This window comes from Myxine glutinosa, chromosome 5, assembly GCF_964187855.1.
Source record: "Myxine glutinosa chromosome 5, kmMyxGlut1.1, whole genome shotgun sequence".
NCBI classification, from domain to species: Eukaryota; Metazoa; Chordata; class Myxini; order Myxiniformes; family Myxinidae; genus Myxine; species Myxine glutinosa.
In genome coordinates this window covers 170,226,911-170,254,366 of record NC_136265.1, presented here as the reverse complement: position 1 = coordinate 170,254,366, position 27,456 = coordinate 170,226,911, and the positions used below count along the sequence as shown (strand labels likewise).

The window sequence follows — 27,456 nt, the reverse complement described above, 5'->3', positions numbered from 1 at the left end:
AATAAGAAGTAGGAATTGGCCCGATCCCATTTGCGAGATGGTAAATCGTAGTAGCGTAGAGTTGGGAGGTACCCAGAGGGAGGCCTTACACAAACTGGTTGGGTCCCATTTGGACCTCTTCTCCCTGTCCACCGAGGATATTGGACGTACGGGCCTGGTGAAACATCAGATCCACACCGGTGAGGACCGGCCTATTCGTCAGGCCGCCCGACGGCTCCCTTGGAGCAAGAGGGCGGAAGCTGACGAGCAGGTTGAAAAAATGCTCGACGCAGGTGTGATCGAGCCCTCGGGAAGTCCTTGGATGTCACCTGTTGTGCTGGTCAAAAAGAAGGATGGGACCACGCGGTTCTGCGTGGACTATCGCCAGCTAAACAACGTGACACTCAAGGACTCATATCCCCTGCCAAGAATTGATGACACCCTCGATGCCGTTGCGGGCTCAAATTGGTTCTCGACTTTGGACCTCAAGAGTGGGTATTGGCAGGTGGAGATGGATAGGGCAGGGAAGGAGAAAACGGCATTTTCCACAGGTAAGGGACTGTATCAGTTTACTGTGATGCCGTTTGGTTTGTGTAACGCCCCCGCCACCTTTGAAAGATTGATGGAGCATGTACTAGGCGGCATGCCATGGCAATCATGCCTGGTGTACCTGGATGACGTCCTAGTACATGCCCAAACGTTCCCCCAGGCAGTAGCTAATTTGGACCAGGTGTTCGGGTGCCTCAGACAGGCAGGGTTGAAGCTGAACCCGAGCAAGTGCACCTTGTTTGCCAAGGAGGTGGCCTATTTAGGCCACGTCATCGGTTGCGAGGGGGTAAAAACGGACCCAGACAAAATTAAAGCGGTAGAGGAGTGGCCCGCACCACGTACCATCAAAGAGGTGCGGGGATTTTTGGGACTCTGCTCCTACTACCGGCGCTTTGTGGCGAAATTTGCGGAGTTGGCCCGTCCCCTCCACCGGCTTACGGAGAAGGGGACGCGATTTAATTGGACACGGGAGTGCCACGAGGCCTTCCAAAAATTGAAGGGGTGTCTAACATCCGCACCCCTTCTAGCTTACCCCACTAGCAACGGGGCATTTACCCTGGACACGGATGCGAGCCAGGAAGGATTGGGCGCAGTTTTGTCTCAGACACAGGAGGGCGTGGAGAGAGTGATTGGTTATTATAGTCGGGCCTTAAGTAGGCCCGAGAGAAATTATTGCGTCACTCGCAAAGAGTTATTGGCTATGCTGGCTGCCATGAACCATTTCCACCCGTACTTGTACGGGCGGAAATTTTTGGTTAGAACTGACCATTCCTCCTTGCAATGGCTCCTTCGGTTCAAGGAACCAGAGGGCCAAATTGCAAGGTGGTTGGAAAAGTTGCAGCAGTACGATTTTGATGTGGCCCATAGGGCCGGGAAGGCCCATGGTAATGCGGACGCACTCTCTCGGCGTCCTTGTCTGGGGGAAAACTGCAAATTTTGTGCGAGACACGAGGAGAGGGAACAATTGGGCGATTCGGACCCGACCCTTGTTGTCCGGGCAACCCGGGTGAGAGGGCCAATTTTGCCACTAACCGCAGATGAGGAATTCGGAACTTTGGCATGGAGCACGGCCCAGCAGGAGGATCCTGTCCTGGGGCCAGTGTTCAATTGGGTCAAATTGGGGCAAAGACCTAAGGGGGAAGAGGTCACCCCCCTCGGGGCACAGACCAAGGCGTATTGGGCTCAGTGGCAGACCCTGGAATTGAAGGATAACATCTTGTATCGCAAGTGGGTGGAGGTTCCCTCTGATAAAACTTCCTGGCTGGTGGTAGTCCCAAATAAATTTAAGACCGATATATTGCAACAGGTGCATGGTACCCGCCCCGGCGGCCATTTGGGCAGGACAAAGATGACATCGCAGGTACGCCGGAGGTTTTATTGGGTGAATATGGGGCGCGACATACAGGACTGGTGTCGGAGATGCGACGCCTGTACTGCCAAAAAGGGACCAGCACGGAGGATGAGGGCCCCCCTTCAATTACACCAGGTGGGGGCCCCCCTAGAGCGGGTGGCCATGGATATCCTAGGCCCACTACCCCGCACCCGCCTAGGTAATAAGTACATCCTCGTTGTGATGGACTACTTCACCAAGTGGCCGGAGGCCTACGCCCTCCCCAACCAAGAAGCAGGGGTGGTAGCGCAGGCCTTCGTGGAAGGATTTGTGTGCCGGCATGGGATTCCACAGGAGTTGCACACCGACCAGGGACGAAATTTTGAGAGCAAATTGCTAAAAGATGTGTGCAGTCTCCTGTCAATTCGGAAAACCAGAACAACGCCTTTAAGACCTCAATCTGACGGGATGGTGGAAAGATTCAACCGAACTCTAATCCAACAACTGGCACTGTTCACCGCCACCCGTCAGGATGACTGGGACGAACATCTCCCTTATTTGCTCATGGCCTACCGAACCAGCCAGCACGGGGCCACCGCATGCAGTCCAGCGTTGCTTATGTATGGGCGGGAGTTACGGGCTCCCGCCGACTTGCTATGCGGTCCCGTGCCAGACACAGTGGTTAACCCGCCGAGGGAGGGGTACGCACGTCACCTAGAGGAAGGCATGGAGCTAGTCCATGCCTTCGCCCGCCGCCAACTCCATCTGGCGGGGGAAAAGATGAAGCGCAGGTACGACGACCGGAGCCAGGGGAGTCAATACGCTCCGGGGATGAAGATTTGGTTCTTTAATCCCCGGAGACGGAAGGGAAGGTGCCCAAAACTCACCTCCCCCTGGCAAGGCCCAGGAATCGTCCTGTCGCAAATCTGTGACGTGGTCATTAAGATCAAAATGGGGCCACGAGCCCTCCCTCGGATCGTCCACGCCGACCGGATACGGCCTTACACCGGCGAGCAGGTGCCCCCGTGGATTGCCTCGGCTTTAGATGCCGAGGCGGGACCCAGTACCTCTGAATAAGGGGGGCTTATTAGTGCCAGAGGACTGGGGGATTGATGAGCGATGGGCCCGGTGGGTAAGGGTGGCATCCCTGCCACCCTTCCCATGGTGGGGCAAATGCGCACTAGTTTATGGGGTGTATGGCAGTGAAAACTAGCCCGGGTGGGTTAGGATATTGATAGGGATCTAGCGAAGATGACAGTAGGTAACGTTAAGATTAGTTAGTGACTGATACCTGTAGTGGGGACGCAGGTAGATTAGTGTGGATGATAATGACGAGGGAGCGCAATAGTTTAAAGGGACGACTGGGAAGCGCAAGTTTCAGAGGGGAGTAGTTAGATGAGATGATGCTGTGTGAGGATTGAACAGGTGTGATTGCACAGGTGTGCAACTGGACAGGTGTGTGGAGCAGTGTATGAGTAGTGAGTGTTGTGGATCAGCGCGAATGCGCTTGGGGAGAGAAGGGTGCAGGCGGCACCAAGAGTGAGAGCACAGGTGTGCAAGTACAGGTGTGTGGAGAGAGTTGGAGTAAGTGGTACGGAGTGGTGTGCATGGTGCGAAGGTGTGGATGGGGGAAGAGTGGACCCCTTTCACGAGTACCCGGGGCGGGTAGTGTAAGTGTTAGGTAGAGGGTATAGGTAAATTGTGGTTGGATATTGGCATTTGTGGTGCGGTTGCAGAATGGTATTGTGGATGGGTGCATTAGTGTTGTGGAAATGGCTGGGCGTGTAGCCTGTTAGTGCGTGTAGTTGGTTTGGGCACTCCACCACTGTGAGGATGTCGGCCAGGTGAGGCCGCAGGTGGGCTCTGGGAGCCGGTAGAGTTGTGGATGGGGCCCGAGGATCCGGAGGACGGACCCGGGTAGCCCAGTGCCAGAGAGGGCACCGAGTGGGGAGAGCGCCAGAGGGCCTTCCCCAGGTAGTTAGGTTAGGGTAAGGAGCAGGTAAGCTCGGAGGCAACTGCAGTGGTGGAGGTGTGCAGGTGGGTAGACCCGCTGGGAGAGGTACACGCCACAGCCCAGAAATTGTGCGAGGGCACCGGGAGATGAATCGGGGGAGTGAGACCCCAAATTGAAAAGCACCACAGTTTGGGCAATCGGAATTGGTTTTTAGAACCCATAGTGTAAGTTGGCCAATGGATTGGCAGGGAAAGACCCCGGGTAATGTAAAGTTGTTAAAGTCATTTAGGAAATAGTTAGGATTGATGAACCTGTCGCACCATACGCAGCCACTTACCTGTGGTGATGATGATGACTCCACACCTGTGTTTTCTTTGTTCTGTGTGCAGGAAATGAGAATTGCTGTGTGGATTGGTGAGACGCATCACGACGTGGATGAGACATTGGGGTGATTCCATCTCTCCCTCCCTAGGAGGGACTGATGATGAATTGGTGATGGCAAATTTTGATGTTGAGTTGGAGATGGCAAATTGTGATGAGAGTTGGAAATGGCAAATTTGATTGGTTAGGAGGGAGAGAAGACGAATTTGGTTTATGGGAGGAACGGGGAAGACAGTAGGGACGTTTGTTGATTGGTAAAGTAGATGTTTATGGGTAGTGTTGTGTTTTGTGGATACAGTAAGGGGTAAGGGAGGGGCCATGTAGGTTACCTGGTGGGGGGGGGGGGGCGTACGGTAGGAACGTACCTGTCTCACCTGGTTCCCATGTGCCCCCAGTGTGCATCATCTTGTATTGCGTGCACTTTTGCGCCCTTACCACCTTACTCACTTGTTTTCTTCTTTTGTCTCCCACCTCCGAGGATCTGGCTTTGGGGCAGAGAGAGAGGAGAGAGAGGTGCTGGCTCCGCAGTTGTGGGCCTGCACTTTCGCTGCTTGCTGCCGGGATCGATACACCATATGGACCGCAATGTTTGTGGCCGCCCACCATGGACCGCAGTTCTTTTGCGGGCAAGCACCACCCGTCGATGGACCTATGGGTCAACGTGGCACCTATGCCAGACAGGTGAACCACTAATAGTTGGCCCCCTGACGGCCACAATAAAGAAATGGACGCGGTTGGCGCCTTTCTTTATTTTTTTAAAGAAGCAAGAAGGCCAAGTGCACCACATGAAGGCAAGACCAGCGGCAGAACATCGGCCGGCTGCGACACCACCGGTGACTATGAACACTTTATTGGTGCACCGGATGGTGCTGACTGTGTGATGGGGTGGTGCTTTTGGTGCTTGAACGGGGTGCTCTGCACATTATTAAAGGCCGTAAGGCCACAGAGCACTCGTGGGTTGGTGTATCGATGCTGGCATGCGTGCTCTCTCTATGCATAACATCTGCATGTGTTCCTCCAAAAACAGGTCCTGGATCGTAGTGTAAATATCAGTGTAGTCTTATGTAAATGATGCTCCCTACCGGCTGTATGTTTAGTTTGAGAATTCTTTCCGCGATTCGGTTATCCTGTGGGTGTGTTTCTGTGAGGAGAAGGGTGCAACGTCGCAGGGGGACATATTTACTCATTTGTGAACATCTGTAAAACTGTCGCACTCAGGGTAGAGTTAATAGTAGAGGGAACTACATCTGAGTGCCACACTAAAGTAGGTAAAGATTTATCGGGTCGGGACGCCCCGAGGTAGAGAAGGGTGCAATGTTGCGGATATGGGATTTGGCCTCCATCCATATCCGCTTGTAAATATTCCCCTATTTCCCCAATACTCCCCAACTATCCCCAATCCCCCATTCCCTAGTCCCATTGTCTGTAAACAACACTCTGTAGAACCGACCTTCCCCTTTTTCCCCCATTAAATGTCGTGCCCAGGTTCACCGCATCTCACGTAGACAACTATAGGACATCTTGCTAGTTATTCTTAGTCTATGTCAGTTAAGGACTCGTTTCCATTAATTCTGACTCTTCGTTGCACCAGAATGTGATTGTATGGCACCAGTAGTGAGTTTAGGAACTCCCCATACCTCCTCCCATCTTCCTCATGAAACTACAACAACAACAACAACTACTACAACAACAGCGCGCGGGGAGTGCGCGTCCTCACTCCGGCTTGGTTAGCCGCCATTGACCACGCGCTCCGACGGGGTTACCACGAAGGGGCTCACTGTCAGCTCCTCCTCAAGGGCGGAGCCCGGTAACCCCCCCGCACCCAATAAGAAGCGGCGGGCCGATTCCATCTGGGGCGGAGCTAACGAGCCGAGGGCGTGTCACTCCCCGCTGGATATACGCAGCCACTTACCGGAGGTGACGTCAGATGCGCCCCCAGCTTGAAGGAAGAGACTGTCCCTGAGCCAAGGTGCACCTTGTGCTATCCATCGACTACCTGCCCTTCCTTGCCATCAATCCCTGTGTGAGTCAGTCTTGTCCTGTTTATCTGTGGTCTGTCGGGGCTACTATAAGACCGTGATTAAGTGCCCACCTTCCTATGCTGTACCTCTTGTCAGTGTAATCTAAACGTTCTGCATACAAATATTATAACCTCCTCCGGAGGTCTTGAGAACTGTACCCCTGGTGTCGTGTCATTTAATCCAGCCGTTGTGTCCTTTCCATCATTGATTTAGCATAGCGCGACTTAATCAACGTTCGAGTGGAATCGGGTAAACTGTGCAGACGCGGTCATACCAAACCGCTCGGTAAACTAACATCCAGAACCGCGTCTGTAACAATATATATATATATATATATATATATATATATATATATATATAAAAATATAAATGAGGAAAATGCAAATAGAACACAAAGTAAAATTATCTTGACATTGCAAGAAAATCATTCACAAAGCCCCCGTTAACAAATCGATAAATGGCACTGGAGTTTAGCGGTTCTTCTTCAGTAAAACTATGTTCTTTCCAATCGGAAGCTTACTATGGCTCGAAAAGATAGCATTCAGGTACGTTCACTCGCCATTGAGCTGTGTAGCCTGGGTCTGAATCCCAACTCAGTTATAAACTGCCATCCCGGTGTTTCACCGGCAGGGTGATTCAACGTGACTGCAGTCATCGGATGCCCCGCCTGCCGGCATTAGTTGGTGGACGTTAAAAATCTCACGTTGTCCTTCGTGAAGAGTAGGCGAGCTCTCAAGAGCACCATGAACAAATAATAAATTCCTGCTTTCACCTACAAGGGGCACTGCATCAGTGGCACAGCTGTGCCCCCAGAAAATGACGCAACCTGCAGCCATGATTTGGATAGGAACGAAGGAGGAGGAGGAAGCTCACCGAATGTTCCTGTCTTGGCAGCCAATCACCGCGTACTTCTGAGAGACGTCGACATCCATGTCATACAGAGTGGATTTGCTAACGACGTGATGTTTCCGTGCAAATTGCAGACCTCCGCCCTCCTGCAAAGAAAATAAAAAGAAGTACAAAATGCATGATGATCATAGCCTCACTGAAGGTTCAAAGCAACATTACCAACCTTTTCGACGTTGCGGAAGTAGATAGACTTGTCCATACCGCAGCTCACCAATTGTGCTTGATCCCCAACACCTAAAAAAAAAGGATTAAATAAACTGGTGTACAAGGATTATTGGTCTTGTTTTGTGGGTAAGAAAAAGGATAAACATGGTTTGCAGACAAAGAGAAAGGGAGAGTCATTGCTATGTGAGGTAGGTAAACCAACTGAGAAAAAAAGAAATAATTATACAAGCAAGTTGGACATTCCAATCAGCTCAGATCAGAAAAACAAACATTTCGGTGTCCGTGGCCATCTTTCAGTAGTGGAATTCATACCAGCAATGCGCACGGCGGTGACTGCCGACGAATGCTCATCGAGCGTCTGTTCAAGCGAGTAGCCTTTCTCCATATTGAGCACATGAATAAGGCGGTCACGGCTTGCGGTGGCCAGCAACCTCATCTCTGTAGGGAAGAAAATCATGAACAAGATACATGTCTAACTATGAACAAAATCTCAGCAATTTAACTTTCTCTACAAGGTCAGCTTGGTCCTAAGGCCTGAATTTACTAAACGTGAAAAACAATCATCTTCCAAATGTCCTCCTCAATTTCCCCTTTATCCCGCCATGCCCCCGCCGCCCCCTAATTTCATCCCCATGCGCCGAAATGTCCTTGTGGTTTGAAAGCTCCATTTTTCCACAAAACTCATCCAGTATTAATGTCAAGGTTCAAGGACAGTCCTTTAAATTATAAAGCAAACGGAGAGGACAAACGTCATGGCAGCTACGAGGAAGCGAGCAGCATTGTAGAATAAAGCAGTGACCCTTTGACCTGTTTATTTCACATTAATTACATCGTATTCGAGTCAAAATAACCTCAACCAATGAGCAAAGAGAGTACCCAATAGTAGCACCAAGGGATCAAGTGATCGGGCATTTGCCAACCAGGAAGCAACTTTCCTTGGCTGACACTGACAAAAAATGTGGGGTGGTGGTAGCAGTAGTAGTAGATGATAAAAAAATGAGTTGCATATATTTATGAAAACAATTGAAGATAAATTCTTAATTATTTGGCCAGAACAAAAGTGATATAATCAACATTTAAAATACAGAAACGGCTGCAGTGAATAGATCTGGCGTAAATACTGAGCAATACTTCTGAACATACAACACTCGGAAGAAAATAAAAACCATGACAATTCATTCCCTTCCGCTGACGCCTAAGACAACCACAGTCAGGTGGTGTAATGGTCCGAGTCTCGGAGGTCGGCGGTTTGAACCCCGGGCGAATCATACCAAACATTACAAATGGTATGTGCTGCTTCCATGCTTGATGCTCAACATATAAAAAGGGACAGAGCATGGGAAAACAACAACATGGCAACCGTTGTGGAGGCTTTGATGGGCCTAATGGGCTCCTCCTACATTGAAATCCCTCCTAATAGAACTGACATTTGTACTGGGTGGACCATAAAAAAGGCAACATTTGATGATGCTGAGCTTTTCTTGGTAAAAAAAAAAAAAAAAAAACACCTTTAGAGGCCATTTTTCCCCGCAAAGCGGGGGTTGGCCTTTTTTCGGGAACCGTGGTTGTTGTTGTTTTTCGGTCCCCTATTTGAAGCAATGTTTTACGGCCGGATGCCCTTCCTGACGCCAACCCTTTTTGCCGCCTTTAACGACAAACAGTGAATTACCAGTGAACTGGTGCTCAATTAGCCGACCTCGGAAGGATGACAGGCTGAGTCAACCCCCCTGGCGTTAATTCAGCAATCGACCGGGATTCGAACCCAGGATCCGAGGATCCTAAGCAGGCACCCTAGCCGCTAGCCCAACACCAGGGTAATAAGATTGTAAATAAGTTTCAAATTTATTTAGCTTACCTGTCGCACAATTATTTTTTTTTGCAGTTAATAAAACTAATGTGGCAATTCAACATCGAGCAGCACATCTTTCTTTATGACACATACATTGAAACAGTTACCAAAGAGAGTGCAGAGAGCATTTACAAAATGTGAATAATGGCTGCTCGGGGCGGTGTGTTCATGCTCACGTCACTGAGACTATCGAACCTGTACAGTAACGCATGTAGAGAGGTCCACGCAAATCGACAAGATGACTCAGAGCTGAAACAGGAATCGGTCAGTGTGATGAATTCCGAAGGAAGACGCTGGGATTTGTCCTTATAAAATCCAGCTTTTCCAGGCACTTAAATGAAAATGATCACAGAAGACGGGATGGAATTTTTTGAACCGCTTTTCTAAAGCACTGGAAAATGAGGACCTCAGTATCAATGACGTAATTTTCTCTGATGAGTACCATATTTACATTAATGGGATGATGAATAAAAATAATTACAAATTTTGGGGGTGGAAAAACCCAAAAGAACATGAAGCATCCTTCATTCCCCGAAAATCACTGTCTGGTGTGGATTGAGATCGTCACAAATCTACGGTCCCTATTTTTTGAAGACCATAACACCGAAATAGCAGTAATCTTCATCTGCTGAGGGAACGAAGGTGAGAAATAATGAAAATGTGTGGTTTCAACATAGTGGAGCCACATCCTATACCTCGAATGAATGTCTCGCTTGGCTGATGGAAAAATAATTCTTCCCATGGCAATCAGATCCCATAACTTGTCACCGCTGGATTATGTATTATGGGGAATAGTCAAAGGGAGAGTTTCAGGTGAAACCAACCACAATTGCTGGTTTGAAAGATGAAGTTATTCATATTATCTCAGACACCCTCCCAAAAGCGACGCATAACCTGTTGCTAAGGGCATCGAGAGCCAGCACGGCCCTGAGACAAACAACATAGCCCCCCCCCCCCCCAACCCCACCCTTTCTCTCTTTTATAACTTTTTCGGGAACTTTCTTTTAATGAAAAACGAAAAAACTTTTAAAACAAATGGTCACTTTTATTTAGCCGTATGATCGAAAATAAAGGAGATAGCGGGACGTTTGGACCAATCGAATCAATTCGCACCCTCGACTGTTGAGCACTATTTCTCCATAAGATTGGTAAAAAAAAATACGCGAGAAGATGATTAATAATTTTTTGGGACAAACAGGACACAAACCCATTTCTTTGTAATGCAGATATCTGGTTAATAACTATTTTCTTTAAAGTTTGAAATTATACCATTAACAGCGGTGTAATGTTGTTTTGGTTCCAGTGAGAAAGCAAAATCAGCCTCTGGGTTTAAATGTAACGATGAGGAAATGAGGATGAGCCAATGAGGGGTTAAACTGCACTGGTTAAAAAAATTACAGGAGAAGCTCAGGCCCCTCAATGGACCCCAGGCCTCGAGGCAGCGACTTCCCCTGAACCTCCCCCTCCCCCCCTCCCTCGACGCCCCTGCCTGTTGCTGCGTATAAGAAAATCTATAGGACAGAGGGGAGATCATACCCAGCACTTGGTTTAAGTATTGGAACTTGAGGATTGTAACAAATATTTAATACTAGCAGAAGTACCGGCATTGCCGGGCGGGGGGGGGGGGGGGGAAGGGGAGGGGAGGGGAACGGGGGGGAGGGGAGGAGAGGGGGGTGGGAGAAGAGGGCGGGGAGTGGAGAAGAGGGGGGAGGGGGAGGGGAGGAATGGGGAGGGAGAGGGGGGAGGGGAGGGGGAGGGGGAGGGGGGAGGGGGAGGGGAGGAATGGGAGGGGGAGGGATGGGAGGGGGACAGGGGTGGGAGGGGGGAGGGGGACAGGGGTGGGAGGGAAGAGGGGGACAGGGGTGGGAGGGGGGAGGGGACAGGGGTGGGAGGGGGGAGGGGAGGGGGAGGGGAGGGAGAGGGGGGAGGGGGAGGGAGAGGGGGGAGGGCAGGGGGAGGGGGAGGGGGGAGGGGAGGGGGAGGGGGGAGGGGAGGAGGCAGGGAGGGGGGAGGGGTAAAAGGGAGGGGGAGGGGGGGAAATGGAGGGGGAGGGGGAAAAGGGAGGGGGAGGGGGGAAAAGGGAGGGGGAGGGGGAAAAAGGGAGGGGGAGGGGAGAAGGGGAGGGGGTAGGGTGGAAGGGGAAGGGAGGGGGAGGGGAGGACGGAAGGGGGAGGGGGAAGGGGAGGGGGAGGGCCAGTCAACAATGACGTTGCAGTTCTCATGGTCGGAGAGCAGCACAACAATCGCGACATCGTCCTGCATCTTCGCAACAGCACGAAGCGGATTTTGGAGACTCACCGATCCTGTGACGCCCTCCAGTACCGGCGTTGCCGGGCGGGGGAAGGGAGACCCGTACATTCCCAACCCGTACATTCGCCCTCTCGACTCAAGCTCACTCGGACAAAAGCCTCGCACAAATTACACCATGAAGGCCCAATGGCCATGTCTATGCCACAAATCAAGTACATGAGCGAGTCGGGCGCACTGAATTGAAAATATATAGAACGCTCATACTCCGTGAAAAATGAAGCCGCCGTGTCGCCATCTTGGTTAGCACGACTCGACCAACTCGCTTCGCGGATCTCGTTTGTTTTGACGTGGTGAATTACGTGCGAACGCGTAACTGTGAGTTTATGGCGGCAAGGAGCATCACGTGATCGCTCTGAGCGAATCAGCACGCTGCTCTGCCACCTGATCAGAATCCGTGTATAATATTCCTTGCTGAAATGCGCTGAGGTAAATATGAATAAAAAATATGGATCTCGTAAAGATGAAAGAAAAAAAAAACCTATGTGGTGTGAATGGCAATGTTCCTCGCTGAAATGTGAAAAAACGCAATCGCTTTTCGCTCTAAAATACGTGCGAACGCGTAACTGAGTTAATGGCAGCAAGGAACATCACGTGATCGCTCTGAGCGAATCAGCGCGCTGCTCTGCCACCGGTCAGATTCCGTGCATAATATTCCTCGCTGAAATGCGCTGAGGTAAAAATATGGTAAAAATATATTATGAAATATTTTTTTTTAGGTCGGCCATGTTCTTCCCAGGCTCAATGGCCATGTCTATGCCAAATATCAAGCACGTGAGCCTCTCCGTTTAGGAGTCTATCGGTAACATTACACACACACAAACTGTGTTTTATATTGTTGCGGAGATGAGGACTGTATATTTTTTGATTGTGTGCTGTACTATTATTATTATTGTTTATTCTGCGCCCCCCTACCTCCGGAGCTGTGTAAAGGTGAAAGGGCATCCCATAATTAGTCCACAAGCATACACATCAGCCAAATAATAGAATACCCCTGTTGATAGTTATCTCTTATTCTGTGTTTTAGGGTAAGGCTGTGTCTCCCATTAATTGAAGTACTCCATTGCACCAGTGAAAGAAAATAGATCCCCTTTCCTTCCCATCCCCAAAATCTCCATTTCCTTTTACATCCCCTTCCGTCATTGCCGGGCCTCGATTGCCGAATTACCTCCCCTCCAATAACCGCCATTGAACCTGTGCTCTCGTCGGAGAAGAAAGGCGTGCCCGCCCGTCGTCATCAAGGGCGGAGCCAGAGGGTCGCGCGACCAACCAGGGCCGAGGTGAGCACCCCGGTGGGCGTGTCCTGAAGGCCGGCGGCTTAATCGCCGGAGGCGCTATAAAGGCGCGCACGCAGGAAGCAAGTGAGTTGGTCGTCAAGAGAGAGAGTCGTGAAGAGTCAGTCAGTGGAGTCGGTGGTCAGTTGGTTGCGGTGAGGAGTCGGTGGTGGCGGTCAGTGGTTGCGTTGGTTGCGGTGAGGAGTCGGTGGTGAGGAGTGAGTGAACCAAGAAAGAGTTGAGGGTTTGGACCAGACGCGTCAGACAAGTCCTGGGAAAGCAGCGGAGGCCACAGCAGCAACAACACCCCACAGCCATTTGGGGCCTGAACGGCGGCTGCTAAACGCGCCGGTTGTGCTGCAGGACCCCCTTGGACCTTCCTCTCCCTCCAGCCATCCACCTCCTGCCTTTCCACCCTTCTTGTGTACGTGAGTTTGTTCTGTTTGTTCTGTCCTGGGTTAATTAAGCTTGTGTAGGTAAGCTAGTATTTTCACTGTGTCACCTGCGTCTCATGTGCTTGTAAATAAACGTGATTGCTCCTTTTTGCTTGTGTAAATAATAAATCCCATTACTCGTCTGTACGTCTTCTCGTTTTATTCCTTCTTCTTCTTCACATCAGTGTCGCCTTTGTCTTTTCCCTATTGACTAGCTGCGGTGCGATCCGGCCAACGTTTGGGTGAAATCGGGTTCTAAGCGGGGAGTAACTGTTCGGACGTGGTAATACCAAACCGCTCGGTAAACTAACATCTAAAACCGCGTCTGCAACAATTGGTGTCAGGAGTGGGATCGGACCCGAAGCGCGCTTCACGCGCTCGAAATTATTAACGGCGAAATTTGTTTTGTTTTACAAAAACCCGAATTTTGAAATCGCGCCATGGCTGGTCAAGGCGATCGGATGCCGGTGGGTGAGCTAGAGGAGGGGTTAGGGGTAACCCAGGATCAAATGGAGGGGAGCAATGAGGAGGCGGTTGAGGGAGTATCAGGTGCACAAAATGGCGTGCTTGCGCACGTGGTTGAAGGGTCCCAAAATAGCGGCGCAGTGGAGGGCGAGCCCGCGGTGGTGGCTGGGGACGCTGGGCAAACCGGGTTTGACCTCAGATTATTCTTGACCCAACTGAATGCAAAAATGGATAGGATGGGGAGCCAAATGGGGGTAATGGGGAACCGGATGGATGCTCAGGGTGAGCGATTGGAGGGCCAAATGGGGGTAATGGGGAACCGGATGGATGCTCAGGGTGAGCAATTGTGGGTAATGAGGGACGAAGTGAGGGGTACCGGTGAGGCATTAGACAATGGGATAAAAGAGGTAAAGAAGGGGTTAGAGGGGTTAGAAAACAGAATGGAAGGCGGGAGATAGGGGAGCAATCCGCCAGAGAAATTAAACAAATGGGAGAGCAGATAGAGGAGGTAAAAATCGGGGTAGAAACCAAACTGGATGCTCAGAGGGATGAATTGGGACAGATGAGGGCGGCATCTACAAAAGAAAGGGAGGAGATGAAGGAGGAGATACGACGAGGTGTGGGTGACGAGGTTTCGGGGCTACGCGAGGAGGTAAAGCGAGGTGAGAAGCGTATGGAGAAAGAGGTGAGAAATAATACGGCAAAGTTACAAGGGGGAATAGAAGATCTGACGGAGGAGGTGGAACAGCTGACGGAGGGACAAAAAGAACTAGTGGAGCAGGTTCAAAAGAACACTGCGGTACTAGGAGGGTTAAAGGCGACACAAAAAGAAATTAAAAACGAATTAATAGCGACGCAGAGGCAATGTCAGATGGTACGGGAGGAACTGACAATGAGGGTGGACGAGGTGACAGAGATAATGGAGACAAAGGACCGGCAGGTGAGGATGCACATAGAGACGGTCACGGTAGCCTTAGAGGACGAACTTGAGGAGACGCACCGAGAAATAAAAGAGGTTAAACAAAAATTAGAGGAAGTGGAAGAAGAGGTGAGTGAAATTAAGAAGGGACGGACAGAAACTAAAAGAGAAATCCAGGAGGAGGTGATGGAATATGTGCAAGGTCGGTGCTCAACTCATGATGTGATGCTCACTAACCGAATAAAGAGTTTGCAGGTGGCAAAGGAGGTGCGACGATGAGGTACGGAGGTGAGTGGCAATGTATATGATGTGAGGAAAGCTTCAGTCGGCTTGGGGATTGGTTTGGATCCGGGTGTTCGTGAAAGGCCGTTGGTGAAGTGTGCGACAGGTCTGGTGTGCGAAAAAAGAGGTGTGCGAGAATGTCCGACCATGGGGTGTGTGAGGAAAAAGAGCACGCCGAGGAGTGAGTGTGCCGTCAGGAGTGAGTTGGTCGAAGCGCGTGTGCGAGGGAGCACAGGGAAGCGCGGTGTGGTGAGTGTTACGGAGGAAGTAACGAAAGAATGTGCGGAAGAGTGTGCGCGAGAAAGGTGTGTAACGGACGGGTGCATGAGGAAAGAGTGTGCTGTCGAGAGTAAGGGTGAGTGCGCGACCGAGAGTGGAGGTGAGAGTAGTGAGAGTGACACGGAGCGTGAGTTGGTTGTGACAGGTGAGCGAGGATGTACACCTGGAATGGAAGGATGCACACCTGGAATGGTAGAGCGTGTGTGGGAATGCACACTTGAGTTGGTCGTGAGAAGCACGTGGTTGGGTGTGCGAGTGAAAGCACACCTGTGATGGTCACAGAGGAGGTGACCGAGGAGAGGGCGCGAAGAGGTGTGTTGGTGAGGTGTGCGAGCGACGAATGTGTGCCAAGGTGTTCGGTGGTCAGGTGTGTGACCAAGTCGGTGAGCGGAATGAGTGTACCGAGGTGTGTAAGGAAAGGTACGAGGAGCATGGGAACACCAGGAGGTATGAGCAAGAAAGGGGTAGCGTATGCATGTAAGCCTGCAGGTGAAGCATCGACGGTAACCGGGTTAGAGGTTAGAACGACTTATAGCCGAATCGGGCCCTCGGTGCGCGTCGGGCAGCTTCGCGTGCCGCGAGGACCAGCGGGGATCCGAACCACGGCGGTTTCGAAAGAACCGCCGTACGCGATCCACGCTGTGCCTCGCTTGGAACGGCCGCGTCTGGGCTCCACTAGGCGGAGCGGGCAGCCCGATAGGAAGGGTCGTCATGGCGACCACTTTCTATTGAGACGTGCCGGCAGGTCGAGATCGGGACATTGGATGGCTCCACGCCGAGGTGGTGCGTGGGATCTCGGCCCGGGTAAGCCCCCGCCCCTGCCCCGAATGCGGGACGTATCCAGCCGCTGGCACAAAACGACACGCGTTCATTGCTCGGCTGTACGAAGCCGGGCTGTAGACGTGAATTGGCGCACCGAGAGGATGTAATAAGTAGACGGGTGATGAGGATAGTGTTTTGGCCACGAAATTAGAAAAAAGGCGAAATTTGATGATTGGTACGGTGATTGGCAGATGATTGGCAAATTTTTGATTGATTGAATTTGGACGAACCAAATTGATAGTAGGACCTCCCCGATGTGGTGGGATGGCAAATCCACCATCCCTCACAGAAGTGGGGCAAATGCGCTATAGATTATGGGGTGTATGGCAGTGAAAACTAGCCCGGGTGGGTTAGGATATTGATAGGGATCTAGCGAAGATGACATTAGGTAACGTTAAGGTTTAGATAGTGACTGATACCTGTAGTGGGGACGCAGGTAGTTTAGTGTGGTTGATAATGACGTGGGAGCGCAATAGTTTAAAGGGACGACTGGGAAGCGCAAGTTTCAGAAGGGAGTAGTTAGCTGAGATGATGCCGTGTGTGTGAAGATTGAACAGGTGAGAATTGAACAGGTGTGATTGCACAGGTGTGCAACTGAACAGGTGAATGGAGCAGTGTATGAGGGAGTAGTGGTGATTGCGTGTTGTGCTGACCAAATGGTCCAGGAAGAAAGGAGGGTGCAGGTGGCACCAGGTGTGAGGGCACAGGTGTGCAACAGCAGGTATGGAGAATGGTAGTGTGGAATAAATGGAGTATTGGAATGGATGGTCGTGGAGTGAGTATGGTGGAAATTGTGGAGTGGAGTGGATGGTGCGAAGGTGTGAATGGGGGAAGAGTGGACCCCCATCACGGATACCCGGGGCGGGTAGTGTAAGTGTTAGGTAGAGGGTACAGGTAAATTGTGGTTGGATATTGGCATCTGTGGTGCGGGTGAAAGAATGGTCTTTGGATGGGTGCATTAGTGTTGTGGAAATGGCTGGGCGTGTAGCCTGTTAGTGTGTGTAGTTGGTTGGGCGCTCCGCCACTGTGAGGATGTCGGCCAGGTGAGGCCGCAGGTGGGCTCTGGGAGCCGGTAGTAGTTGTTGTGGATGGGGCCCGAGGATCCGGAGGACGGACCCGGGTAGCCCAGTGCCAGAGGGCACCAAGGGGTGACAGAGCCAGGAGAGGGCCTTCCCCAGTTAGTTAGGTTAGGGTGAGGAGCTAGGTAAGCTCGGGTGGCAACTGCAGGGTGGAGGTGTGCAGGTGGGTAGACCTGCTGGGAGAGCTACACGTCGCAGCCCAGAAATTGTGCGAAGGCACCGGGAGATGAATCGGGGGAGTGAGACCCCAAATTGAGAAGCACCACAGTTTGGTCAATGGGAATTGGTTTTTAGAACCCATAGTGTAAGTTGGCCAATGGATTGGCAGGGAAAGACCCCGGGTAGTGTAAAGTGTGTTAAAGTCATTTAGAGGATAGTTAGGAAGAAGGATCTCCTCACACCATCTGCATCCACTCACCTGAGGTGACAGGTACTCCGCACCATGCCATGTTTAATTATTTTTACTGTGCAAATGTTTGGATTGTGAGACGCATCATGACGTGGGTGTGACATTGTGCTTTGATGTTCCATCTCTGCCTCCTTATGAGGATTGATGATGAATTTGGTGATGGCAAATTTTGAAGTAGAGGGATTGTGGCGACGAATTTGGTATAGGGGAAATAAGGGGAAGATGTGACGGTAGCGACGGATTGGTAATGTGTAGATTTTTGTACATATGGGGTAAGGGCAAGGGTAGTGTAGGTGACAGGGGGGTGACGTACGGTAGGGACGAGCTTTCTCATTTCGCTCTCCGTACGCATTTCGCCTTGCATTGCCTTATTGATGTGTACCCTTGTGACCTTACCCCTCGCTCATTTGTCTTTCCCCTTTTGTCTCCCACATGACCTGTGCGCCATTGGGTGCCGAGGGGAGCGTGAGTCCTCCATTGTGCGCCCGAAATTCCCAGAACCAGCTGTCTGCATCGATGCACCACATTATGGACCACATGCCTGTGGCCGAGCACCACTTATGGACCCCATGGGTTGGGGCATGGCTCCTCTGCTGGAACCGGCCATGAGGGCCCGAAATCTTGCTGGCGGACCTTGGCCACAGGGCACAGGTGAACCACACTAGTCGGCCCTGTGGGCCATAAATAAAATAAATAAAAAGGACACATTGGGTGCAAGTTTTAATACAAATAGGCCGCCAGTAAGCAAAGCAAAAGAATGACAACACCTGGAAGACCAAATAATAATAACCAGCAGAGGGAGCCAAAGAGCAAGAGATCACCTGCAGGGTTAGGGGTTGTTGGTTTATTTTTATTGATGAACAATGGTGACTGCACCGATTGGTGCTTGTGGGTGCTTTCATGGTGCGTCGATGCAGAGCAGACTGTCTCCCCCCCAGAAAGAACAATTACAGGTCCTGGGTTAGTCTTGTAAATAAAAATAGCGTCATTGTAAATAATGCTTCCCACCGTCAGTGTATAGTTTGAAGACCATTCCGCAATTCGGTTAACTGTGGGCGTAAGTCTGTTAGGCAGGGTGCAATGGAGCAGCGGGACACATTTATTTATGTTTTAAAACTGTCGCACTCAGGGTCAGGTTAAAAGTAGAGGGAACTACACCTACGTGTCACACTAAAAATAAAAGTTGTAGGCCCGGGTCGTGCCTAAGAGGAGGAGGATGCAGTGTTGCGGAGATGAGGACTGTATATTTTTTGATTGTGTGCTGTACTATTATTATTATTGTTTATTCTGCGCCCCCCTACCTCCGGAGCTGTGTAAAGGTGAAAGGGCATCCCATAATTAGTCCACAAGCATACACATCAGCCAAATAATAGAATACCCCTGTTGATAGTTATCTCTTATTCTGTGTTTTAGGGTAAGGCTGTGTCTCCCATTAATTGAAGTACTCCATTGCACCAGTGAAAGAAAATAGATCCCCTTTCCTTCCCATCCCCAAAATCTCCATTTCCTTTTACATCCCCTTCCGTCATTGCCGGGCCTCGATTGCCGAATTACCTCCCCTCCAATAACCGCCATTGAACCTGTGCTCTCGTCGGAGAAGAAAGGCGTGCCCGCCCGTCGTCATCAAGGGCGGAGCCAGAGGGTCGCGCGACCAACCAGGGCCGAGGTGAGCACCCCGGTGGGCGTGTCCTGAAGGCCGGCGGCTTAATCGCCGGAGGCGCTATAAAGGCGCGCACGCAGGAAGCAAGTGAGTTGGTCGTCAAGAGAGAGAGTCGTGAAGAGTCAGTCAGTGGAGTCGGTGGTCAGTTGGTTGCGGTGAGGAGTCGGTGGTGGCGGTCAGTGGTTGCGTTGGTTGCGGTGAGGAGTCGGTGGTGAGGAGTAAGTGAACCAAGAAAGAGTTGAGGGTTTGGACCAGACGCGTCAGACAAGTCCTGGGAAAGCAGCGGAGGCCACAGCAGCAACAACACCCCACAGCCACTTGGGGCCTGAACGGCGGCTGCTAAACGCGCCGGTTGTGCTGCAGGACCCCCTTGGACCTTCCTCTCCCTCCAGCCATCCACCTCCTGCCTTTCCACCCTTCTTGTGTACGTGAGTTTGTTCTGTTTGTTCTGTCCTGGGTTAATTAAGCTTGTGTAGGTAAGCTAGTATTTTCACTGTGTCACCTGTGTCTCATGTGCTTGTAAATAAACGTGATTGCTCCTTTTTGCTTGTGTAAATAATAAATCCCATTACTCGTCTGTACGTCTTCTCGTTTTATTCCTTCTTCTTCTTCACATCCGTGTCGCCTTTGTCTTTTCCCTATTGACTAGCTGCGGTGCGATCCGGCCAACGTTTGGGTGAAATCGGGTTCTAAGCGGGGAGTAACTGTTCGGACGCGGTAATACCAAACCGCTCGGTAAACTAACATCTAAAACCGCGTCTGCAACAATATATATAGATTATAAAATTCTTTCATATCTGTCATTGGTGTCGAATTGTGATTTTGTTTGTTTTCTCGGCATCTACTTATCATAGTGGCACAAGGCCAACTTGGAGGAGATAAAACCATATTTCACAGGCTTGAATAAGCAGCAATAACAAAATCTGCTTTATATTTAAAATAGCAAGCAGATGTATTTCAAATTTAAGTAAGCTGCAATTTAGTCTTGGATTCTCCAAGCCAAAGCTTCATCTGTTGCCAATAAATTGTCCGATTATATCGATTCATCCCAAAAGCCATATCGTGCTTTCCCTCTGCAAGTGTAAACTGTTGAAGGAAAATAAATAATGATGTTAGTGCAACGTTTTGGCCAAGAAATTCCATCGTCACACACCTGTTTCTGGTTTCGAGTATTCCAAACACATCACCTCCGTGTCATGAGCCTCGATTTTCACCAACTCGACAAACAGCGCCAAATCGTAGATCCTACGCACACCGCACACGCTATAAGCTATGGAAGGCAATGTTCATCAAATCATGCAGATGATGTTACTCCAATTTAATTGTAAGATTAAACCTGGAGATTAAACACTTTGTGTGAGCCAGATTCTTCACGTCATTCCTCATGGATGACCTCTGCTTTAATTGGCCGTACGTTCAATATATACGCAAAGTTTGTCATTATCATCAGCATGACAGTCACTTCACTAAACAACTCTAGTTTTATGAAAAATCTCCAGGGATTCAAGGCCTACGTTACACAGGAAAGGGAACATGGAAATGCGATGAAAGCCGTTCAAGTGAAACTTCTATACCATTTCAGCAGATACCTGCACAAACAATCGAGAACAGTATTTGCACGATCTCTGCACAACAACATTGAAATAAATTGTTCAAGAATGGCGTCTGTGAGTTACTATCCATCAAATACACATCGTGGGTGGCCAAATTCATTACGTACAAACGTCTCGAAGAAAGAAAAAAAAAGAAAAAAAAGAATTTATTACGAACTTCCATGATGATGTAACAAGGATTATCTACACAATAAAGGACAAAGTACAAGCTTTTTTCTACATTCCCTAAACTCTCCTGCACTCCATCCTCCATCCAGCGTCCTTAAACGTATTTTTAACTCAAAGGTCACAAGAAACTCATTTTGCAATAAATGTTCGTTTCCCATAAATCGTACACTTTCAAAAATCCAATCTCACCCCTCCCCTCCAAATCTTCCCCATAACCCCTCCCCTCCAAATCTTCCCCATCACCCCTCCCCTCCAAATCTTCCCCATCACCCATCCCTTTCAAATCTCCCCCCTTGCCCCCTCCCTCCTAAACTACCCCCTCACCCCTCCCCGCCAAGACGCCCCCTCGCCCCTCCCCTCCTAGACTCCTGCCTCACCCCTCCCCTCCAAATCTCCCCCATATCCCATCCCTTTCAAATCCCTCCCCTTGTCCCTTCCCTCCCAAACTCCCCCCTCACCCCTCCCCTTCAAATCTCCCCACCCTCATTGCTTCTCAATTTCCCCCCTCTCACTCCCCCTCCTCAAAGCGTCCTCCCCGCTTCTTCCCCCTTCAAACTCTCACCTCCATCTCCCCCAACCTTCTGCCTCGCTCTTCCCCCTCCTCAAATAACACCTCATTGTGGCTCACTCAATCACCATCAAACCTTTTGTCCGCCCCATCCTTCCCTTTCTCCGAGCTATTCTGAAATCTCTGACACACCTTCAACAGCTCTCCCTACCTCTTCCACCTCTTCCACATCTTACCCTACCCCTCCTCCCCCCTGTTCTGTATCTGATGCTCCCCCTTCCTCTTCATTAACGGTATGGACCTCAAACATCCGGGGCCTTCGTTCAAACTTAACTGATCTCTCCATACAGGTCGCTTCTGTCAAACCAGACGTGATCTGCTTAACAGAAACTTTCCTCCTTTATGATGTCTCTGATTCCATAGTATCTCTCCCGGGCTACTCCCTCCTCCGGTATGATAGACCTGAGCCTCGTCCTGGAGGCGGGGTTGCTATCTTTATCAAAAACTCTCTTCCTCACTCGCCCTGCACTGCACTCTCTCCACCTCACCCCCAGGAATACCTCTGGCTACGGCTTCCCCTTCGCTCCCACCTCTTGTTCATATGTGTGTTGTACCGTCCACCAAACAGTGATGACTCCATCTACATCTCGCTGTCTGATGATATGGACCAACTTCTATCTACTCATCCCAACTCTCTCTTCCTCATATGTGGTGATTTCAACTGTCATCATTCCAGTTGGCTGGGTGTGGGTACCTCTCTCACCAGCCATGGCTCCTCAGCAAAGGACTTCTGCGACTCACTGGGACTGACACAATCTGTCAATTTCCCGACCCGGATCTCAGTCAACGGAACATCTTCTCTTCTGGACTTGGTTATGACTAACTTCCCTGAAAATGTCTGCTGCTCTTCTTCTGCTCCGATCGGATCATCTGATCATGTCCTTGTTAAAGTGGACATCTCTCTGACCATCCTCAGGGAGCCTGCTCAGCGTCGACGAGTCTGGCATTTCACTCAGGCCAACTGGCACGGTCTTCAAGCAGCCATCAATCATCTGGACTGGTCTCCCATCTCTACCACCTCTGACATCAACTCATCCTGGGAATTCTTCCAAAGTAAATTCCTCTCTCTCATGCACAGATTTATCCCATCTCGTCTTCAGTTGTCATACCCTTCCTCCCGTCCATGGTACACGGAATCTTGTGGTGAGGCTGTTGCCCAGAAACAACTTGCCTTCGTCTCCTGGAAAGCAAATCCAACGGAAGGAAATCTCATTTCCTTTCACAAAGCCCGAAACAAGTGTGTGTCCACCCTCAGGAGAGCCAGGAAACAATATCTCTCCGTTCTCAAGACCGAACTCTCTTATCTGTCTCCCTCTTCCAAATCCTGGTGGCGTCTGGTCAAATCCGTTTCTGGTGTTTGTTCCCCCTCCATCCCCTCCCTTACCTCAAACGGCTACACAGCTGACTCCGCACGTGAAAAAGCTGAATGCCTCAACTCTGTGTTTGCCTCTAAATCTTGTGTCCCAAACCCATCCCTCTCTGTACCCACCATACCCAGTCGTACCCTGCTGCTCCTGGACTCCGTGTCCTTTCCTCCTGACAAGGTGGAAAAGTTTCTGTCAACCCTCGACTCTGATTCTGCAACTGGACCCGACGGCATCAGCCCACGGGTCCTAAAATCCTGCTCTGCTGCTCTATCTCACCCTCTCTCTGTTCTCTTCACCCTCTCTTTTGCTCAAGGTCAACTGCCATCTGCTTGGAAATCAGCCAACATCACCGCTTTGCACAAAAAAGGTGCAAAAATAGATCCTAGCAACTACACACCAATCAGCCTTCTCCCAATTATCAGCAAAGTCATGGAATCCATCATTGCTTCGGATATGAAATCTTTCCTCTTCTCCAATGGCTTGATCTCTGATCATCAATTTGGTTTCAGACCAGGTCACTCTACACTGGACATGCTGCTTCTGCTGTCTCAACAATGGATGGAGGTCCTCAATGCCAAACAGGAAATTAGAGCTGTCTCCCTCGACATATCACGTGCCTTCGACACGGTCTGGCACCCCGCTCTGCTCACCAAACTCTCCTCCTTTGGTATCCATGGAAATCTCCATGCATGGCTGGCGGACTTCCTCTCTAGTCGTCGTCAACGTGTGGCCCTGAATGGGTTTCTCTCATCTCCTCTTCCTGTTCAGGCTGGAGTTCCCCAAGGCAGTGTTCTGGGCCCCGTGCTTTTTCTGGTCTTCATCAATGATCTCTCTGACTCTCTCGAAAATCCTCTCTATCTCTTTGCTGATGACTCCACTCTCTGCCGCTCCATTCCTCTTCCCTCAGATCGGCAGTCTGCTGCCTCCTCACTCTCTGAAGACCTGGACAAAATCACAGACTGGTCAAACAAGTGGAACATGTCTTTCAATCCTGACAAATCTCACACTCTTACTATGTCTCTCCGAAAAGATCGGCTGGACAACCCTCCCATCTACTTTCTCAACAATCCTCTCCAAGAAGTTCTGTCGCTCAAGATTTTGGGTCTCACTATCTGCCATGATCTTTCTTGGGAAAACCACATTTCCAAGCTGGCCTCCAAAGCCAGTCGCCGACTGGGCATCCTCCGTCGTGCGAAGTCCTTCCTCGGCACACCTGAACTCCTCACCACATACAAGGCTTTCATCCGCAGCTCAATGGAATACTGTTCTCCCCTATGGGCCGGTGCTCCTGCCTCACACCTAGCTCGGCTTCACGCTGTTGAAACCAAAGCTTTCAGAATTATTGGAATCTCCCGCGATGAAGCTATCTCTGAGGGCCTTTCACTCACTCACCGCAGGCAGGTAGGTGGTCTTTCTGTCTTCTACCGACTCCTCTCCGGCCTTGCACCCCCAGCTCTCTCTGTGCTCTGTCCCCCAAATATTCCTACAGGTCGCACAAGATCTGCCAGCAACCCTCTGATGGTTAAACTGCCGAAATCTCGGCTCTCTGCTCACCTTCACTCTTTCATTCCTCTTTTCTCCCGCCTCTGGAACAAACTCCCTCACTCCCTTCAATCCCACTCCTCCCTCCAGGTCTTTAAAACAGCTGTTCACCACCATCTCTTATCTTCCCCCATCCAAAACCTTGATCTTTTCTACCCCCGCTAATTCACCCCAGATCCACCTTGTTTGAAATTCCAACTTCTTTCCTGGAAGTCCTGGCAGTGTCCATATGTTTTATACCTCTCCCACCGCCCCCTTCCCATGCCCCCCCCCCCCCCCAAAGCCCTCGCCCTCTCTCAGATCTCTCGATGTCTCCATGTCTCTCTGTCCCTGCTCTCAAATGTTGTGTTTGTGTCCTTCCCCCTCTCTCCCCATCTTGTCTACCGCTCCCGATGTTATATGTTTTATGTGTCGGTTTGTCTTTCTGTGTGATTAATGTTCGCTCTTTCACGAGCCTCGATCTTGTATACAAAAAAAAAGAAAAAAAAAAGAAAAAAAAAAAGCGTTATTGATTACTATTGAGACAAGCATTTGCAGCAACTTTCAGGAACAGCCAATCAAAATCCACAAGATGGAGTGCAGGTGGCATTTCTGATAGCACATTTGAAATGTGTACAAGTTAAGCTTTCTCAAATCGCTTCATTTTAATAATGCTGGATATTGTGCAAATCCTAGTCATTTGATCTCAGGTCTGGCAGGAAAGCTTAGACGTCGTGTAGCCTGGATTTGAATGTCGACTCAGCTATAAACTGCCATGCTGGTATTTCACAAGCAGGGTGATTCATCAATGTGTGTGCCTTCCCTCGGATGGACGTTAAAACAGGCGTCCCGTCTACCAGCATTAGTGGGGGAACGTTAAAGATCCCACGATGCCTTTTTCCAAGAATAGTCGAGCTATTGCCAGCACCCTGGCCAAATTCCAAATTCTTGCTCGAACCTACACAGGGCAATGCATCAACGGTACAGCTGTGCCCCCTGAAAATGATGCTACATACGAAAGAAAAAGAATTTTATTTTGGAAAATGTTGACGGTTTTCACCTGACATTCCCAACACGGTCGCCCGCAGCCAAGTGTTGTCCATCAGGGCTGATGCGCAGTGTGCGGATCCCACTTTTAGTTTCGGAATCTGTCTTGTCGGTGCCGCCTGTTGGGTTGGGATCAACATCCTGAAGGAACTGAAGATTTCCATCCATGTAAATCACCTTGAGCAAGTCCTGTTAGGCGTGCAGGTAAGGTCAAAAGAATATCAAAAGTCGTCATGGAGCTAAACAGCATCGACGCAAGAGGTTAATGCAAAAGAAAATCGATTAATAATGATAAAACCTTACGGCGCTATAAATGTTACGATGGATGTTAGTGTTGCTTGGATTAGACTCCAAACGTGGGTTCCACAAGCGCACAGTGTTATCAGACGAGCACGTGACAAACGTCCCAGCTGGTAAACACCCCTTTCCAGGACCCTCCACTGCCGGGTACGTCTGTACAAGGCCATAAAAAGACCAACCTCAGCAATGGCATTACTTTTTGCCAAACATAAAAAAGTTACAATGTAAAATACAATCAACAAAATAGCCAAGCTAAAAAAAACAAAAAACCTCTTAAAAATAATCTCATCTGTAAATGTGTCACAGTCTCCGCTGGAATAAAACCCGAGCCAATTCGATCTCACCTCAACACCCCAAACGCACGAGGAATGGTAGAGTGCCGAGTAGACCTTTCCCACTTTGCGTACGTCCCTCACATCCCACACATATAAGCTATGATCGCTGTATACACAGCTAAGCCATCGATTCGTTGGGTCAAAGGTCAGAGCCACAGTGTCAGGGAATCGTTCTTCGGATCGTTTTTGAGGCAGATGGCTGTAGAAACAACAGATGCACAATACCAAGTTTACAATCTCACAATTTACCTTCATGGTTACAATCATTCACAAAAAAGATCTTATTGGATGAGAAAGATTTTTCAAAGGTCAAAATGATTTCATAAATTGGCCTTGGATGAGCTCTTTATTTATCTCACCGAAATTACTGGAATCCTTCACAATTTTGGGGCATCAGTGATTCATGATTCTTCACGAGCATTTGTTAGTGAAGAGTAACATAAAACTTTGTGACTGCAGTCGCTTTCTTTTTTATATATATAGTCATGGCAGAAGAGCGAGAACACTGAACGGATCGGGATGCAGTAGAACATAAGGAACAGCAGAAGGTGGGGGCGGGGGGGGGGGGGCACTAGCAGCAGGGTTGAAGGACAACACAAAGGGAGACTTAGATAAGTAGGGGTTGTGGGGAGGAAAGAGGGGTAGAGGAGAATGCACAAGTGGACAAGATGGATACAGAGGCAAACTAGCAGGAAGGAAAAACTGGAAATTTGGAAGTAGGTGGGCTTGGGATGAGAAGGGGGTTAACCGGAGAAGAAAAGATCATGGTTTTGGTTGGGGGATGATCTTAGATTGTGGTGAACAGCTGTATTGAAGACCAGGAAGGAAGAATGAGATTGAAGAGAATGTGGAAGTTGATTCCACAGGTGAGAAAAGAGGAGCAAATGAGTGGAGGTGAGGAGTGGTTCTGGATTTTGGGAGTTTTACCAGAAGAGGGTTGATGTTGGATGGCATGGGCCCTGCAGATCCGTGGGGGTGGGTGGGGGAGAGAGGGGTGAGTTTGGGTGCAAGCAAAGGGAGAGCAGAGGGTGTAAGACCAGAAAGGGGACAGAAAGCGGACAATGTCCACCAACTAATGCCGGCAGGCGGGGCATCCGATGAAAGCCTTTTTGGTGAATAGGAGTTCAGGTGTGCCAAGTAAAGAATTTGCATGACGGAGGATGCCCAATCAGCAACTCGCTTTGGAGGCCAACTTTGAAATGTGGTTTGCCCAAGAAAGATCATGGCTGATGGTGAGACCGAAGAGGTTGAGTTGCTGAACTTCCTCAAGAGGATTGTTAAGAAAGTAGATGGGGGAGGGGTGGGTTTGCCAGATGATGCTTTCAGAGAGAGATGGCGAGATTTGTCAGGATTGACTGACATATTCCAAGTGTTTGAACAGCTTGTGACTTTGTCCAGGTCTGAAGACAGTAAAGAGACCACTGCCTGTCTGAAGGATGAGGGGTGTCACAGCAGAGGGTGAAGTCATCA

The 27,456-nt window shown here is 49.8% G+C and overlaps 2 protein-coding genes across 2 annotated transcripts in view; one reads left to right on the top strand and one right to left on the bottom strand.

Annotated features, from left to right (window-relative positions):
- Window positions 1–27,456, top strand: part of LOC137426749 (CB1 cannabinoid receptor-interacting protein 1) — a 295,939-nt gene that overhangs the window by 129,090 nt on the left and 139,393 nt on the right. The window lies entirely within an intron of this gene.
- Window positions 1–27,456, bottom strand: part of LOC144891981 (mitogen-activated protein kinase-binding protein 1-like) — a 121,933-nt gene that overhangs the window by 24,868 nt on the left and 69,609 nt on the right. Inside the window, exons 9-15 of the mRNA XM_078777107.1 lie at window positions 25,996–26,185; window positions 25,655–25,804; window positions 25,365–25,540; window positions 20,221–20,312; window positions 7,601–7,726; window positions 7,287–7,357; window positions 7,088–7,209 (exon numbers count right to left, since the gene is read on the bottom strand). Coding sequence (XP_078633233.1) covers window positions 7,088–7,209; window positions 7,287–7,357; window positions 7,601–7,726; window positions 20,221–20,312; window positions 25,365–25,540; window positions 25,655–25,804; window positions 25,996–26,185 — 927 coding nt within the window. The remainder of the gene's footprint in view (window positions 1–7,087; window positions 7,210–7,286; window positions 7,358–7,600; window positions 7,727–20,220; window positions 20,313–25,364; window positions 25,541–25,654; window positions 25,805–25,995; window positions 26,186–27,456) is intronic.